This window comes from Pyrus communis, mitochondrion (genome assembly GCF_041283825.1).
Source record: "Pyrus communis mitochondrion, complete genome".
In the NCBI taxonomy this organism is placed as follows: domain Eukaryota; kingdom Viridiplantae; phylum Streptophyta; class Magnoliopsida; order Rosales; family Rosaceae; genus Pyrus; species Pyrus communis.
This window is the reverse complement of record NC_065229.1, coordinates 400,620-415,000: the sequence shown is the minus strand read 5'-3', so window position 1 is coordinate 415,000 and position 14,381 is coordinate 400,620. Positions and strand designations below refer to the sequence as shown.

At 45.1% G+C, this 14,381-nt stretch overlaps 1 protein-coding gene and 1 non-coding gene across 2 annotated transcripts; both read right to left on the bottom strand.

The window, feature by feature from the left end:
- Window positions 1–11,776: 11,776 nt before the first annotated feature.
- ccmC (cytochrome c biogenesis C) lies at window positions 11,777–12,529 on the bottom strand. Its single transcript has one exon. It carries the CDS (start codon window positions 12,527–12,529, stop codon window positions 11,777–11,779), a length of 753 nt encoding a protein of 250 aa, YP_010438261.1.
- Window positions 12,530–13,672: 1,143 nt separating this feature from the next.
- trnF-GAA lies at window positions 13,673–13,743 on the bottom strand. The gene has a single exon. It is a non-coding gene; the product is annotated as a tRNA-Phe (tRNA).
- Window positions 13,744–14,381: the final 638 nt, after the last annotated feature.

Sequence of the window (14,381 nt, the reverse complement as noted above, 5' to 3'; positions counted from 1 at the left end):
CTTTGAAAGAAGGAAGTAAACAACCTCTCTCGCTGGTCGAGTAAGTAAACAGAATCAAAGTTAGAGCCTCCTGCCTTTCATTCACACTAGAATGAGCCTCAAAGCCCTACCTTTCACTAGCAGAAGCAAAAGAGAGAACTCCAACCTCTCAAGCTGCACCACTTCCTCTTTATCTGGAAATCCTTCTCAATGTCAAGGGATGGATATGCGATTACCTTACTTGACCATAATAACTGCCCTTATTTCAGACTTTAGCAACCTTGACCTTACGAATGAGCAAAGACCCAGGAATTACAATTAATAGCAAGATATTTACGATCGCGGACTTCAACGGCACTAAGATTTGGGACTCGCTCCTTTCCTTTCCTTGGACTGCTGCCCTTGGGAACGGGTTTGGGCATACTCTCTCTGTGCTGGAATGATCCTCTAACCCTCAACACTCAAAGAAGACTTCCCCTGATCCATGGGCCAAGCGGAAAGAAGGAAGTTGAAACTCAGTCGACCATAGGCGTTATGCTCTTGTCACCGAGAATGTGGAAGAATGGCTCACTTGTGACAGTAAGGGAGAAGCACTAATGGGGATGGTTTACCAATACGGAAATGCAGGGATCATTCTCAAGATCTACCCTAGCCCTTTCACCGGAGTCCATCTTCGTCCCTTTCAATCTTAAGGCATCCATCCAATACATCCTCATTAATCATAAAAGGTCGACTTAGTCAACTACCTTTGCGGCATCAGGGGCATCCTCTTGAGACTGAGAGACGAATCCGGGATTTGAACTCTAATATCGAGCTCCCAAAGGCCATAAAGAGCACAGAGCCCTAGTAGCATTGACCTTAGCTACCTCATACATCAGGACCAGCGAGCCCCAACCCACACCCTCCAGTCCCGGAGGCCTTGTCTCAAAACCATTATTATCTAAGTGACCGTCAGTGCTCTTATCAAAGTCTTACCGTGAGGATTGTCTTTATTCGATGGAGCAATGATAATCTACTCCACGTAAGTTGTCCTTACCAACCCCCATTCTTTTCACAGAGAATGCGATTGCTTTGAAAGAGAGTCCAAGTTGGGAGCTCGGCTGTCCGATTGTGTGTAAAAAAAGATGTAGTAGTAAAGAGTTACCAGACTCACGTTCCTGCCTTTTTCAACACTTTCTATATAAAGGCTTTTCAACTCTTTCAAATACACGCTAAAATGAAAGCTCGCTTTGATTGATTGCTTGCAACAGCTTTGAGATATTTGAGATACTCGTTAGCGGTTCAGTCCCTAAAACCAGAAGTTTCAAACTGGGCCATAGAGTTTACATACTGATTTCGCATACCGAAGGGAGGGCCTTGGCTTGGCAGTACTAGCACTGGGGTATTCATAAGATCGAGTCTTGATCTTATAGAAAGCTAGACTCTGGGTCCACTTATTAGAAGAATCTTTCTTAAGCAGTTTGAATAGAGGTTCGCACATGGATCTAAAAGAGATATGAAGCGACTGATGTACTTTACTCTTTCAAGGAAACTTCTAACTTCCATCCCAAGGGTTTGGGAGCAGGAGTGATTGCCTTTGATGGTACTCTGTTGTCGCCTTGAGCGAAAAAGGTCCCATACGAGAATTCTTTAATGCGCCAATTGTTAACACGAACTGGAAACTTTCAATTGCGTATAGAAAGACATGGAAGATGAGAGCTAGTCATCAGAGGACGAAGGCTTGACTGAATGCCATCCCTTCTTTCCTTTCTTAAACGGATGGACCCTTTCGATCTTCTACTCTACCGGTAGATGTAAGACCAAGCCAATCTTTTTTTTTATAGGTGCCACTTTTTTTTTCTAAGGGCGTAATCGTAAGAAAGATAAGATGCCAGTCTCTTCCAATATGAGTGTCAGACTTGCTTCCTGATCTACGACCACCCTCCTGTGCTAAAAAAAGCAGCTAACCGAGAATTCGCTTTTCCTAGACCCGGCATTTCTTTCTAGTTTCTGCTCCAGCAGTCCGAGCACAGTACGTGGGACAAAGAGTGGAAGTCGGAGCAAAAGTATACCGCAACGAGATAAGGGCTCTCATTCAAATAAGAGAGTCGTGGAATCCTGTCCCAAAGGTAAGAAGCTGTAGCAGTGATTGAGCTAGTGCTTAATCCCGGGCTAGGTAGTTCCTATTCTATTAAGTTAAGGAAGAGGTGCCTACGTCCTTCCCTTCGATCTCGTACTAAAACTAAACAAAAATGGGGCTGCTCTCTTCTGCGGAGACTCCTTCGCTGCAATAAGAAATCTATGAAAATTCATAAAACAAACGGAAAACAAAAAGTAAAAATTAATAACATAAAGACTAGTAATAGAACCTTGAGGAGGGGAAATGAAACCCTTCTCTTGAGCTTAACAGAAGCAACTATGTTCTCATGGCGCTGCCTTGTGATCATACCCCAGACCCTTCATCTCTCAAGAGCTTCAGATAATAGGATTAGGCCCCCTGTTAACTTTCTCCTTCTTGTTGAAAGGGAAGATGATCCTTATACGCGTGGAGACCGGTACACCGTCAACTCCAGCATCGTTACGTGCCCTCATTTACATCCTTAAAGGATCGTCTGTAGCAATTGTACCCTATTTCCATTCGGGAATGAAAGGGTTAGCCGAGGAACTCAGTGAAGTTTACCAATCAACAAGCCTAGGTCCCCTATCAGGTAACCATTATCGACTCACTTCTTGGGGCACTTGGTAAAAAAACCCAATCCCACTTGGGGATGGTTAGCATCACAATGGATGATGTTGTCTCAATCAAAAATTTCTCACCCATTTGAAATGAAGTATCTGCACTTGAAACTTATCCTCCCCACCTAAAGAACATCTATCAATGGCCTGGCCCAACTGCTTATATTATAGCAGATTCAAAAAACAAACAAGAGAAAGGCTGCATTTATAAGTTGTCTTTCTAGGTTTTTCGTCAGAGAAGGGGTAGAAGGAGCCCTCATACCCGCTCTCCTTCTCCACCCCATACCTGAATATAGGGTGGCCTCGCCTTAGAAGGCTACAGAAGAGAATAAGGTGAAGCCCACCTTTCCGGGGCTTTCCTCAGACCTCTGTCCGGCCTAAGGACCGTCTCTAGGCTGGAGCTCCTGTCTCCTCCCTTAGAGAGCGGACCAATCCACTTCGTTCCCCAATCCTCTTGAGGACTTCATTGATTCGGTCTGGCGGACTCGGCGAAGCTCCTGAAAAAAGGAGCTTCTTTGTCCTGTTTTATTTAACTCGGCCAGCTTTCTACTTAGAGTTTCTGGGCTGTACTCCCATTTTTGTTTAGTTAAAATACCTTCTCTAAGAAGGCGGTTTCGGCTTTGCTCCTCCATCCAGAAAGGATGTGGGTCGAGTTCCGCCATGCGTGTAAGAACTCCCTCCTTTAGCGCGATTAAGGTCATAATTTGTTGAACCGGCGGTTGCCATCCCGTTTTTCTTTCTGCCGCAAGGAGAAGCCTTTGATTAATGGCTTCAAATGGACTGCTCTCTGGTAAGTCCATTTGAATGGAAAATGGGGGATTAGATGGAGGGAACCTCTGCTAATAATGGAATACATTGATTTGTGGCACTTCTTCTCCTTATTTAGCTTTCAAGTGGGAGAGGACTTCCATAGAGTGAGCCCTTCGATCGCGGTGCTCATCTTACCATCTGACGCAGTCCAACTTATCCCTGCTAACCCACAACTAAAGCACCATGACTCTTTGATTCCGAAATGCGGCCGAGGGCATTCCATCGGAAAGGACACATCACACACCCTAACTCCACGAAGGGATGGATGGAATAGACAGGCACAAACCGTTGACCCTAATCTTACCAAGATATAAAGGTATTCAATCCAGAATGGGCACAGAAACTGTTCAGGAAGTGAATAAAGCAGAAATATACACATTCATTAGTCTTGGACTTAACCCCAGAGGAGAAAGAACCACCTCCGCTTGTCCTAGAGCTAGCCTCAGAGGAAGAAGTTTATGTTAACCATACCACTAGGACAGGAAGGGTCTATCAACCGCCTCATTTGCAAGGCTAAGAAGAGCAAGAATCTATTATGCCTTTCGCTCAGTTATGAGCCAGTAATAGAACAGGAATTTGACTGGATTGAGACTCGCGGTGCTTACACCTCTAAAGTCAGCCTCGCTCAACAATTCCTCGAGACCAAAGCAAAAGTTCTCTTTCGATCCCAAGGAGTTAATTACCTATTATAGTTGGCTATTCCAATGACAGAGAGATTAGGGGAATATACTGACCGAGAAGAGAGAGTCAGACCCTAAATGCTTACGGGACAGAGAGGAGATACGCTAGTGAGATGCGCAGGTGTATGAGCTCTGAGATGTGTAGGTAGAAAGAGAAGAAGCCGTTCCAACTGGTCCTATAATCCTAGGGTAGTAGTCAATCCGATGTAGCTAATCCGACCGGCATTAGTAGACGAGTACAAATGAATATAGTAGCCCTATACAATAGACGGCAGTTCCATTAGAAATTATATGTCAAAAGTAACCTACCGGTTACCAAGGCCTATTAGTTTACAAAGTCAACATCGGAGAGTATTCTTAACAGCTGTACTAATGCCGTTCGCCTTGACTTTAGTCATGTAGAGCATTCTCTTTTGGCATAGGAGCCTTCTAGGCCTACTGACTCTTATCTAAAAGGGCATATCGAGATCCCTTAGCCCACAAAGCCCTTGACTTTCCTTCTCTGCTTCGCACCATCGTTACACTCACCCTTCGTTACCCAGCCCATCGCTAACGCTCAGCCTCGTCTTTTGATTTGACCTATTTCCCTCTTTCTCTATTTAGGATAGAAAGCAGAAGGTCGCAAGTGAAGCTTCTGGAGAGAGCAATGAAAGAGTGAGACTTGGACCCATAACATTGACACAGGGAGAATCAATTGCTTGGTTTCCCACAGGCAGAAAAGGACTTGGCCTGGATGTAAGCTGTAAAATGAAAATGGTTGTATCCAAAAGGGCAGCTAAGCTAGCAATCCGAACAAGAAGATCTTCCCGTGGACTCAACAGGATTCACGAATCTGATCAACTATTTACATTAAGTAAAGTTGGAATAGATCCCAGACTTCATAGGGAGATAGCCACCACTACTACTACTACTTTAGAAAGGACCGAATGGCGTGCCTTATACCTGTAAAATGGTGGGGAGACCGGAATCGCTTTTGTCGCTCCGGATTTCCTCTTGGCCGAAAGGGTCGAGGCAGGAAGGAGAACGCTATATATACACCTCTTTGTACCTGGGACTAGACATAATAGCTTGAGAAAGGCTTGGGAAAGTACGTTGTGTATTTTATAGCACACGAGATAGGCTTGGCTTAGAGCCTACACCAATCTATCTGTTCTATCTGTAATAGTTCGATCTGTCTTCCTGAGATGAGAATTTGTTTTGAAATAGCTAGATTAGATTAGAACTGGCCGCCTTGGCTTATTGTGTGATTTTTGAGCAGGAGCGAGCAGAGCGAGCTGTCTTTGGCACAATCTGTACTGTAGCCGGGAAAGCCTGTAAACAGGAGTCAAGCTGTTCACAAGCAGTGGTTATGAGCCGTATCTCGCATCTAAAGCCAATCCATTTACAAGTGAAATCTTGCCCAACTCCAACTACAAGGAAAGAAAGGGGTGAGGTGCTCATTCTGTATAAATTGGGTCTCTCGGAACCATGGGCGGCGAAAACTAGGATGGAATCATAGGTAAGGGATGACATAACTGGGGAGTAGGAATGGCAGATCCGTTTTTTTCCCAACATTATGAACTCTTCAACTTGTAGTCCACCAAGAGGCTAAATCCTCTCCTGAGTTCCGTCTGAGCCCAGGTTTGTAAACCAGCCATTCAATGGAAGACTTTGTCTTCTTATTTATGTTCCGCATTAGGGTCCTTCACCTTCAACGAGTGCTATTTCTGCCCTTGTCGGCCTAAGGACTGCGCCAATCTCGATGAAAGTCGAACCATGGAAACCATTTGAACAAGAGTAGCGGAACACTTTCCCTTCCTTTTACCGCTCTGTGGTACTGCTTGTTCGTGAATAAGAGAGAGCAGCATTTCTTTGGGCACCCTTTTCGTACAGAAAATGCGAGCGTTGCGCTCAGACCAAATGTACCAAATCGCAGCAGCAAATACCAGTCTAGTAGCTGTGCCCTCAATCTCCTCAACTGACCAAACTTCAGAGATATGTTGAAGATAGTCTGTAGGTTGAGAATGCCCCTGAAGAGAGATTTTTCATTTTTGGGGAACCGATTCCGATTCTCTGTAACAGAGAACACAGTCGCAGTCGTAACCAAGGCCCAGTTTAGCAAGGAAGTCCTTCGTCTTTAATCGCCCTTAGATAGCCTGTGCACGCATGCATCGGCCGGGAACCAGATGTTTTTTCGGCCAGAATAAGGAGGTAGCAGGAGGAGTTAAGGCCTTGTAGGCTGACTGGATGGTGAAGAGGCCATTAGACGTAAGGGTCCAGATTCTTTCGTCGTTTGAGGGAAAAGAAAGATTCCAAGAATAGTGGAAGACCAAAAATCCGAGACAGTAGGAGCGCATCACCCAAGCTGAGATCAACAATCGCACGCCCCCCATATGTGTCAACTAATCTGACACTTGAAAGCCAGGTATCATACTAGAATTTAGTGATCGATCCATCACCAATGACATGTAAAATGAATAGCTTTGCTTTGGGGATCAGCTTGCATATATTCTTCCACACAGGAGAACAGCCAGTTGGAAGGAAATAGTCCCATATCGATTTGGATTTGATATATCTAGCTTTGATCCAGTCGATCCATATGGAACTGGGGTTGTAGGCCAGCAGCCAAACTTGCTTGAGAAGGCAGGCTTCATTCCATCGCCTAAGGCTCTAGATGCCCAATCAACCCTCTTTTTTTGGTTGACAGATGGATGGTCTCCCAGCTAACTGTATGTATTGACCTGCGATCCCTAAGCTAAAGGAATTTTCGAAGCATTCTCTCAATAGCATCAATGCTTCTATAAGAGAGCAGAAAGGAGCACATCCTATTATCTAACTACGCTGTTTACGATGATCAGAGTCTATGTGGCCTATGCTTTCTGCTGCCCTTCCTATCTGGCGGAGCAAGACATTGTTCGGTTCTTTAGTAACCTTATCCACTCTAGGGCAAAATACTTTTTCAAAGCCCATAGACCAAAGGACTACCTTCAAGAAAAGCTAATTCTTTTTCTTTTGTATGAGAAGCGACTTCCTCCTCTAATAAAATTAAAACTATGCAAAGACGGATGCTTCAAAAGGGCCTCACTCTCCTAAGACTTAGCAAACGGTCATGTGATCGCTTAATTCGTCGATCATCTAGAGTCGATTTCCCCAGAATAAAGCGTATTTACAGAATGACTTCTGGTCCCTCTATTTTCTCGCATAACCAATGGTTGGTTAGGCTTTGCTGCAATTGCTATGTTTTATTTTCTTTTCTTTTTCCATGAGCTCCGGCTAATTTAGCAAATGTAGGACCAGAGGGGCCTATATAAATGAGAATGGAATTATTGGTAGACATCTTGATGAAGAAAAGTCGGCTTACCGTGCATCGACGTCAGCCGCAGGCTCCCGTCAGGATGGCAACCTGCACATGCGGGAGTCGCTAGGGTGCCCTTTTTTGGTCGGACTGAATCTCTCCCCACCTTTTCTGCCCGCGGTCTCAATCCCCCGTACTTTGCAAGACCGTGGTTCATCCTCTATCCGACAGAGTGGCGCATCCATGGATGCAAGTGTGTCAGCAGGAAGTCTACTTTGAAAAAATGTCTCCGGGGTCACAATCCAGGCCAAAGGGGGGCGTCCGTCTATCTATTACGTCCTCTTTCTTGCGCTTCTCCTTCTCCCTTGGCCATAGGACGTCCTCTTTTAGCTTTTCTTTGGCTAGTGCTGATGCTGATTCTGCAACAGTGTGAGTCCCTCCGGTAGGTTTACTTCCTCCTGGTGCCCCAGTAGGGCTACAAGTGGCTTTGCAACTTTCCGCGACTTAACTCATTTTCTCGTGTTCGGCTTAGCTGAGTAAGCGAAGGATCTATCTACACTTTGGCCCTCCGAAAATCGGTTGACTGGAGCGTGGTGCGATCGTAGCTCTCATTGTCGAAATGAAAAATGAGCAAAAGGCGAATGAATGTACGATCATTGCGTCTTGCCTTTTCGTCGAAGGGCATTTGCGGATAGTTAACCTTTCTTTCTAATTCTAATTGGGATAAGTATGCGCGGCAAGTGCTTCTCTCTTTTCCTGTTCCCGAACGGGAGGCACCCCTGTTAAATTCGGGTTTTTGCACCCTTATCCCCTGAGATATGAGCGGCCGGGTTCGCCAGAAGTGCGCGACTGTGAATAACGTTGCTTCCATCCCCTTCCTTATAGGACCTGCTGTTAGCTCTAAAAGGTCGAATAGCAGCCAATGGGTCGGGTTCGTAGTAGCACAGGGTGTAGTGTCTCCTCATTGATGCAGGGGAGAAATGGAACACTTAGTTCCTTTAAATTAAAACTCGCCATTCAATTTCCTAACGCCTTGGGTCATGTGAGCATCTGGGCATGCACGAACTTACCGCCTGAACAGGTTTACCGTGCTACGTCCCATTGGGGCAATGGTCGCCGGACTGCCCTGGACTCTCCTAACAGTCTTCTCTATGCTATAGCTAGAGAGATGAGCCTAAACGTTAGGATGGTATGACGGAGCAATCCCTGCCTCAGGAGGCGGATCGAATACCACCTCTGAATCGTTCGCAACAAGGTAGCGGGAACCTCCAGCTGGATCGAATCCGCAACTCTGGGGGCTTTAGGGGAAGAAAAAAACCCCCCTCTCACATAATCAAAAATAGGAGAGTTTTTATTTAGAAAGGATAAAAATGAAGTAACGTAAGGTAAGAGAAAGCACAAGGAATTGATCTGATCATGTTTACTTAAACTGGTTAGCAGCGGCATTCTGCCTTTACCTTCAAAAGAAAAAGAAGGAAAGTTCAGTGAAAATTCAGCCAGTGCTATGAACATGGATCGCAGCCATAGCCTTAACCGTAACCCTCACGGTCGTTGTAGCGAATGCTGCGAGAGCTAATAGCGGTGAACAAAAAAAAGAGAAGATAAAGGTACGCAGGATATTGGCTTTCTTCCATAGAAAATGGCTCCCCTTACGGCTAATAAGGTAAGGATAGAAAGCGCAGTTGGCTAACAGACAAAAAGTGAAAGGGCAAATATCTAAAAGGGGGATAGCAGAACAGACAGAGGAATTTTCGTAAAAAAGAGACTATGTCGCTCGAGCGAAGCGAGAGGTTAAGAGGTATAGAGGGGGCAATGATAGGTAAATCAGGTTAATCCCTCTCGCCAAGACTAGTTGTCTTAGAAGGAGTTGCAACCTAAAGGGCTATTCCTGATCTTTCCTGTTTTGAAATCTATTCCTAAGAAAGGAAAGGAAGATGTTAATTTGTGATTGAGCGTCCGATTCTCTTTGTGGTTCTATTCTCTTGTTGACCTCTTCGCAAGAATGTATTCTCTCTTTCTAGGTAGAGGCATAGAAAGAGAACTCCGGGATCATTAACTACGAGACCACCAAAGACAAGAAAAGAAAGAAGGGAGGTAGCAGCCAATAGATCTATCTACTAGTCCTTTCGTCGGGGAAGAAAATGCAAAAGGTCTCTCCCCTCTCCTTATCAGTCGAGTTACTTCATACCTTAGTCTTTTATTTAAAGAAAGAGGACCGGTCAAGCCCTATCACTATCACGCCCATCTCAGATGGAAAAGCTACTGACTTGGCACTTTGCTGATTAAAGAATCGCTTCTTTTCCAGCTGCCCCAGAGTTCCGAATCGACACAAGAGCTTGAAGGAGAGTTTATTCAACAGCCGATTCCCTAGTATCTCCTCTATCCTCTTCCTATTCTAGCTGGGATATTCTTTCAACTCCTCTTCTCTTCGAAATCTTCTTTAATTTAAGGGGAGCTACTTAAATTAATATACAATAGCAGCCAAGGAAATTCCAGCGGTCAAGCCAGATGCGGATGAATTAGCTGCTAGGGTCCTCGAATCAGATTCTTTTAGATCTTATCCTTTCTATGGCTACACTGAAGACAACCTAATCTCGATGAAAGTAGCCTAAAGGGCTACGCTAAACCTGCTAACTGCTCATAAAGAAAGTCAATCGATGCTAACAAGGGTGATTCCCTAAGTTGAATCCGAATCTATTGAACTCTCGGCTGATGAAAGAAGAGCAATTCTTGGACCACGAGCCATACCAAGGAAAGCATAGTCACAAGAGCTTTTAGCAAGAGTGACTTCCCTCTCTTCGGGAAAATTATCTTACTTTTAGGCATAGCATTAGCAATTAGTGAGCACTCGTTTTTGTTAAAGAGAGCACAACTCCTTCTATAGTAGTGGAGGCGTGAACAAGAGCTTCTTTCACAACTTCTTGCCTCTACCCGGCAATGGCTAATTATTCATTAAAGTAAGGGTCCGGCTTGAGCCAGGTATGAGAGCTAGCTTCTAGTAGCTGCCCTTGCTCCAACATCTTGTTTGGGACTTGGGATCTTAGCAGCTGGGGTTCTTCCGAAATTGCATGCACCCTGCCATCAACAACTGAAATAGCTGCTTCGGCATTCATTCGTCTCAAAAGAATCAGACTCAGCCCTTCCTTATTAAAGGCTCCGTGGGATCCTTTCTAAATCAATCTCCCTTTCGCCCTGTCTTTCTCGCCTGGCTTTTCTTAGTCCTTTCCCGCATTTCATCGAAAATCGGATCTTCCTTTTTTTTTTCTCTTTCTGGCTTAGTCGTTAAAAGAGAAAAGAAGAGTGCTACGAGCTCCTAAGCCCAGGGGCATTCATCCTATGCTTACTTGGAGGCATAGCAAAGGTCTCATCCCAACAAGGGTAGGAAAGTAGGCTATTTTTCGATCCCGATCTGCTGCCTTCGCACAACCGGCACAGGGTATTCATAGCTGCTGGTCTCGACCGGTTCACTAGAATGGTTGGAGCTACTGGAGCTCCTACTATCCCTAGAAGCTGATGTTGGTTGTTGGCTAGGCTCAACTTGAACCACCGGGCTTACCCGGAAAATTTCATTATTGTCACCCCAAATGCTACTACCTCTTTGCTAAGCACAGGAATGCTTGATCGAGAAAAGCAAGCAAAGAAGCAGCAGGATGCGGAATATGAAGGGGCTGGGGATAGAGCCAATAACCAATTGAAGAGTTACAGACTACAGTATAAAGCCCTCAATCATGCTCTTGCCAGTGACATAGATTGTATATACTCTCGCCGATTAAGGCAAATTCTGCGCTCCACGAAAAAACATAGGGAGTCCTTCCTGGACTTAAGGAAGGCAAAACAAAAAGTGCCCCTATGACTCTGGTTTTAGTGAAAGCGATGAAAGTATAGCTGTGCTCCAGTTTTTCGGGTAAAGGTTATACGATGAAGAGCCCGGTCAAGGCGACCTTATTAAAGGGGAACATTCGGGACATAAAAGCCTATGGTAATCTCGTCCTTAGTTGCCGAATCTAATGGGGGTTTCAATCCGACGGATCAACCGTAATTTTAAGGTAAAACGAAGGAGATGATGGATGGGAACTCCTACTCTGACTATTGTTGCGATCTCTAAGCGGGATTTTTAGTCATCTATCCCTTTTCTTTCCTGAAGAACGAGTGGATGTTTTGAACGAGTGTTGAGCGAGTGAAGTGCCCCATAAGCTATAAGAGTGAGCTATATGTTTTAATTCCGTGAGCAGCGGTTGAACTGAACGTTCCAAGTGCATCCAGCAGGAATCGAACCTACGAATTTGCGCCCCTTTATTAGGTTGGGCGCTTTAACCATTCAGCCATGGATGCACAAAGACTCGGCGAGTGAACTAGGTTTAGGTATTCCTTCTCGAGCTTCTATTTCTTCCGTTAAAGGAGATTCGGGAAAAGATGGAATAGGAAGACGTGTTTCCAGAACAAACAAGATACGGGTTGAGAAGGGGGAGTTAGCAAAGTTAGACAAGATTGGAATGGGCATAGGAACATGTATTGATGTACCAGATCGGCTAATGCTCCCAGGTTGATGCGATGTATTCCACCAGTTGACTGAAGACTTGATTATTGGTATATCGATCGGTCCAGCACGGATTGAAATAGAAGCCGGTTCGACAGGAAGCTTTTGAAAACGCAGTGCACCCAGGTAAATAAGGAACGAGATGAATACAGAGGTTAAACGAGCATCCCACACCCAAAAGGTGCCCCACATAGGTCTTCCCCGAAACCCCCAGTAACTAAGGTAAACAACGTAAAAAAAGCAACCAATTTCTGTACCGGTTCCGGAAGAGCGAAGAAAAAGGGGATGTTTTGTTAATAGGAAAAAGAAAGTGTTTATAGCCGTAGCGATATAAACAAGAATACTCATCCGAGCCGCAGGAACATGTACATACGGAATACGAGAATTTCCACCTTGTTGAAGATCTAGTGGTGCTACCCGAAGACTTAAATGAATAGCCATCGCTGTTAAGAACAACCGAGATCCAATGAGAATTTGCGCGTAGCTTCTGGTCTTTGACATCAAAAAATAAGGTTGTAATAATGAAACGGACATGTGAAAATTTGGTCCTAGCTAGTGGAACAAGAAAGACATGGATCTATATTCAATACGCAATCAAAGGATTTCTCCTGCTTTGTTTTCGCTCCGCTCGTGCGCGGCACCCCTTGCTCGCGGAGCGGCATACCGAAAAAAGAAAGGTTTTGGAAGAAAAAAGAGTAGATTCCCTTTTGTGACCAAGAGCCCATCCTTGATCCAAGCCGAGTTTTGCATTCCTTAGCTTGGTGCAAAGGGCTTCTCGCGGGTCCTTGCCCATCTCGAATACGATGCGGTAGGGTACTCGTGACCCTGCTGGTGGCTGCCACTGCCCCACACTTAAATGCCGCCAGCTCTGTCTTCCTACTTAAGGCATCCGCGCGCGACCTGGTTGGTCCGTCCAAGCTTATACTCTAGCACCATATCAATCAAACTTGGCAAGTTTGTCTTGCTTGCCATCGTCCCTGTTTTGGCGTGAGTTTTTTCTGGGTCAGGAAGTCACCCGTCGCCACATTATCCGTCTTGACCACAAATCGTGACCCGCCTCCACGTTCTCAAGTAGTGCACTATTGCTGTCATCTCCTTCTCTTGGACCACGCCTTTCGGTCTCATTGAGCTTTCGGCTCTCATATGCTACTGGGTTACCTTATTATACTAGCACACCGCCTGTGGCATAGTCTGACGCATCCGTGTGTACTTCAAATGGCTTAGTGTGATCGGGCAACTGCAATACGGGGTCATCAATCAATGCCCGCTTTAGGTCCTCAAAAGCTCTTTGACACTCTTCCGATCAGTGTAGTGCCATGATCGGTCCGTACGTCCTTCTTTAGGAGATTTTTGAGTTGAGCAGCCCTAACTTACGATGAATCTTCGGTAATAGTTCACGAGCCCTAAAAAAGATCTTCGCTCACTCACCTTGGTAGGTGCTTGCCACTCCTCGAGGGCTCTGATGCCCATCCAATACCCTAGGAATAGGATCTCCGTCTGTCCAAAGGAGCATTTCTCTTTCTTTACATAGAGGCGATTCTTCCTTAATACCTTAAAAACGGTCCGGAGGTGGCTAACGTGGTAGTTTAAGGGATAGCTATAGCCCACGATCAAAGTATACTACCGGTCACCAGCTGAGCTACCTGAACCACTTTCCTAAAGTATGTTTTCTTCGCCCGTTTAGAAGTGGATTCGAACCACTGACAAGGATTTTCAGTCCTCTGCTCTGCCAAAACAGCTATCTAAACCACTTTCCTTCTGCCCAGCTCCCCGAAAACAACGTTTGACTTGCATGTGTTAAGCATATAGCTAGCGTTCCTTCTGAGCCAGGATCAAACTCTTCTTTTGAGTATGATTGGGCCTCGCAGTGGTAGAACCTGGTGAACCGGGCGTACTACTTCCCAACCTTCTGTGGACCTTGCTTCTCTTATGATTTTTTCTACTCTACTTTTTTAATAAGAAGCCGGCGGTGGTGGTGGTGGGCGGACGGCTAACATGGTTAGTCCGACCTAGAACTGGATTGTGTAATCTAGCTAGCCTTTAACGACAGTTTATACTCAAGTTGGCATATGAGACTGAGAGAAACAGAATGTCATTGTCAACCAAATGACGATAAGTCCAACTGCCCAAGGAAAAAGAACCAATTGACAAATGTCTAAAATGCCCATACACAAAATCTTCCTCACTATATGGTAAGCTAGTAATTATCTCTCCCATCAGGGTCATTGTCGTACACCAATTCGAGCGGGAAATTGTACTCAAAGGCAGAGCCTATAACAGACAACCGCCTCTGCAACAAACTTCAAGAAATCCAAGTCTTGGAGGAGAGAGAGAGAGAAAAGCATGTCAATCCCAATCCTTGAAGCTTGCAAAAAGAGGAAGCGAA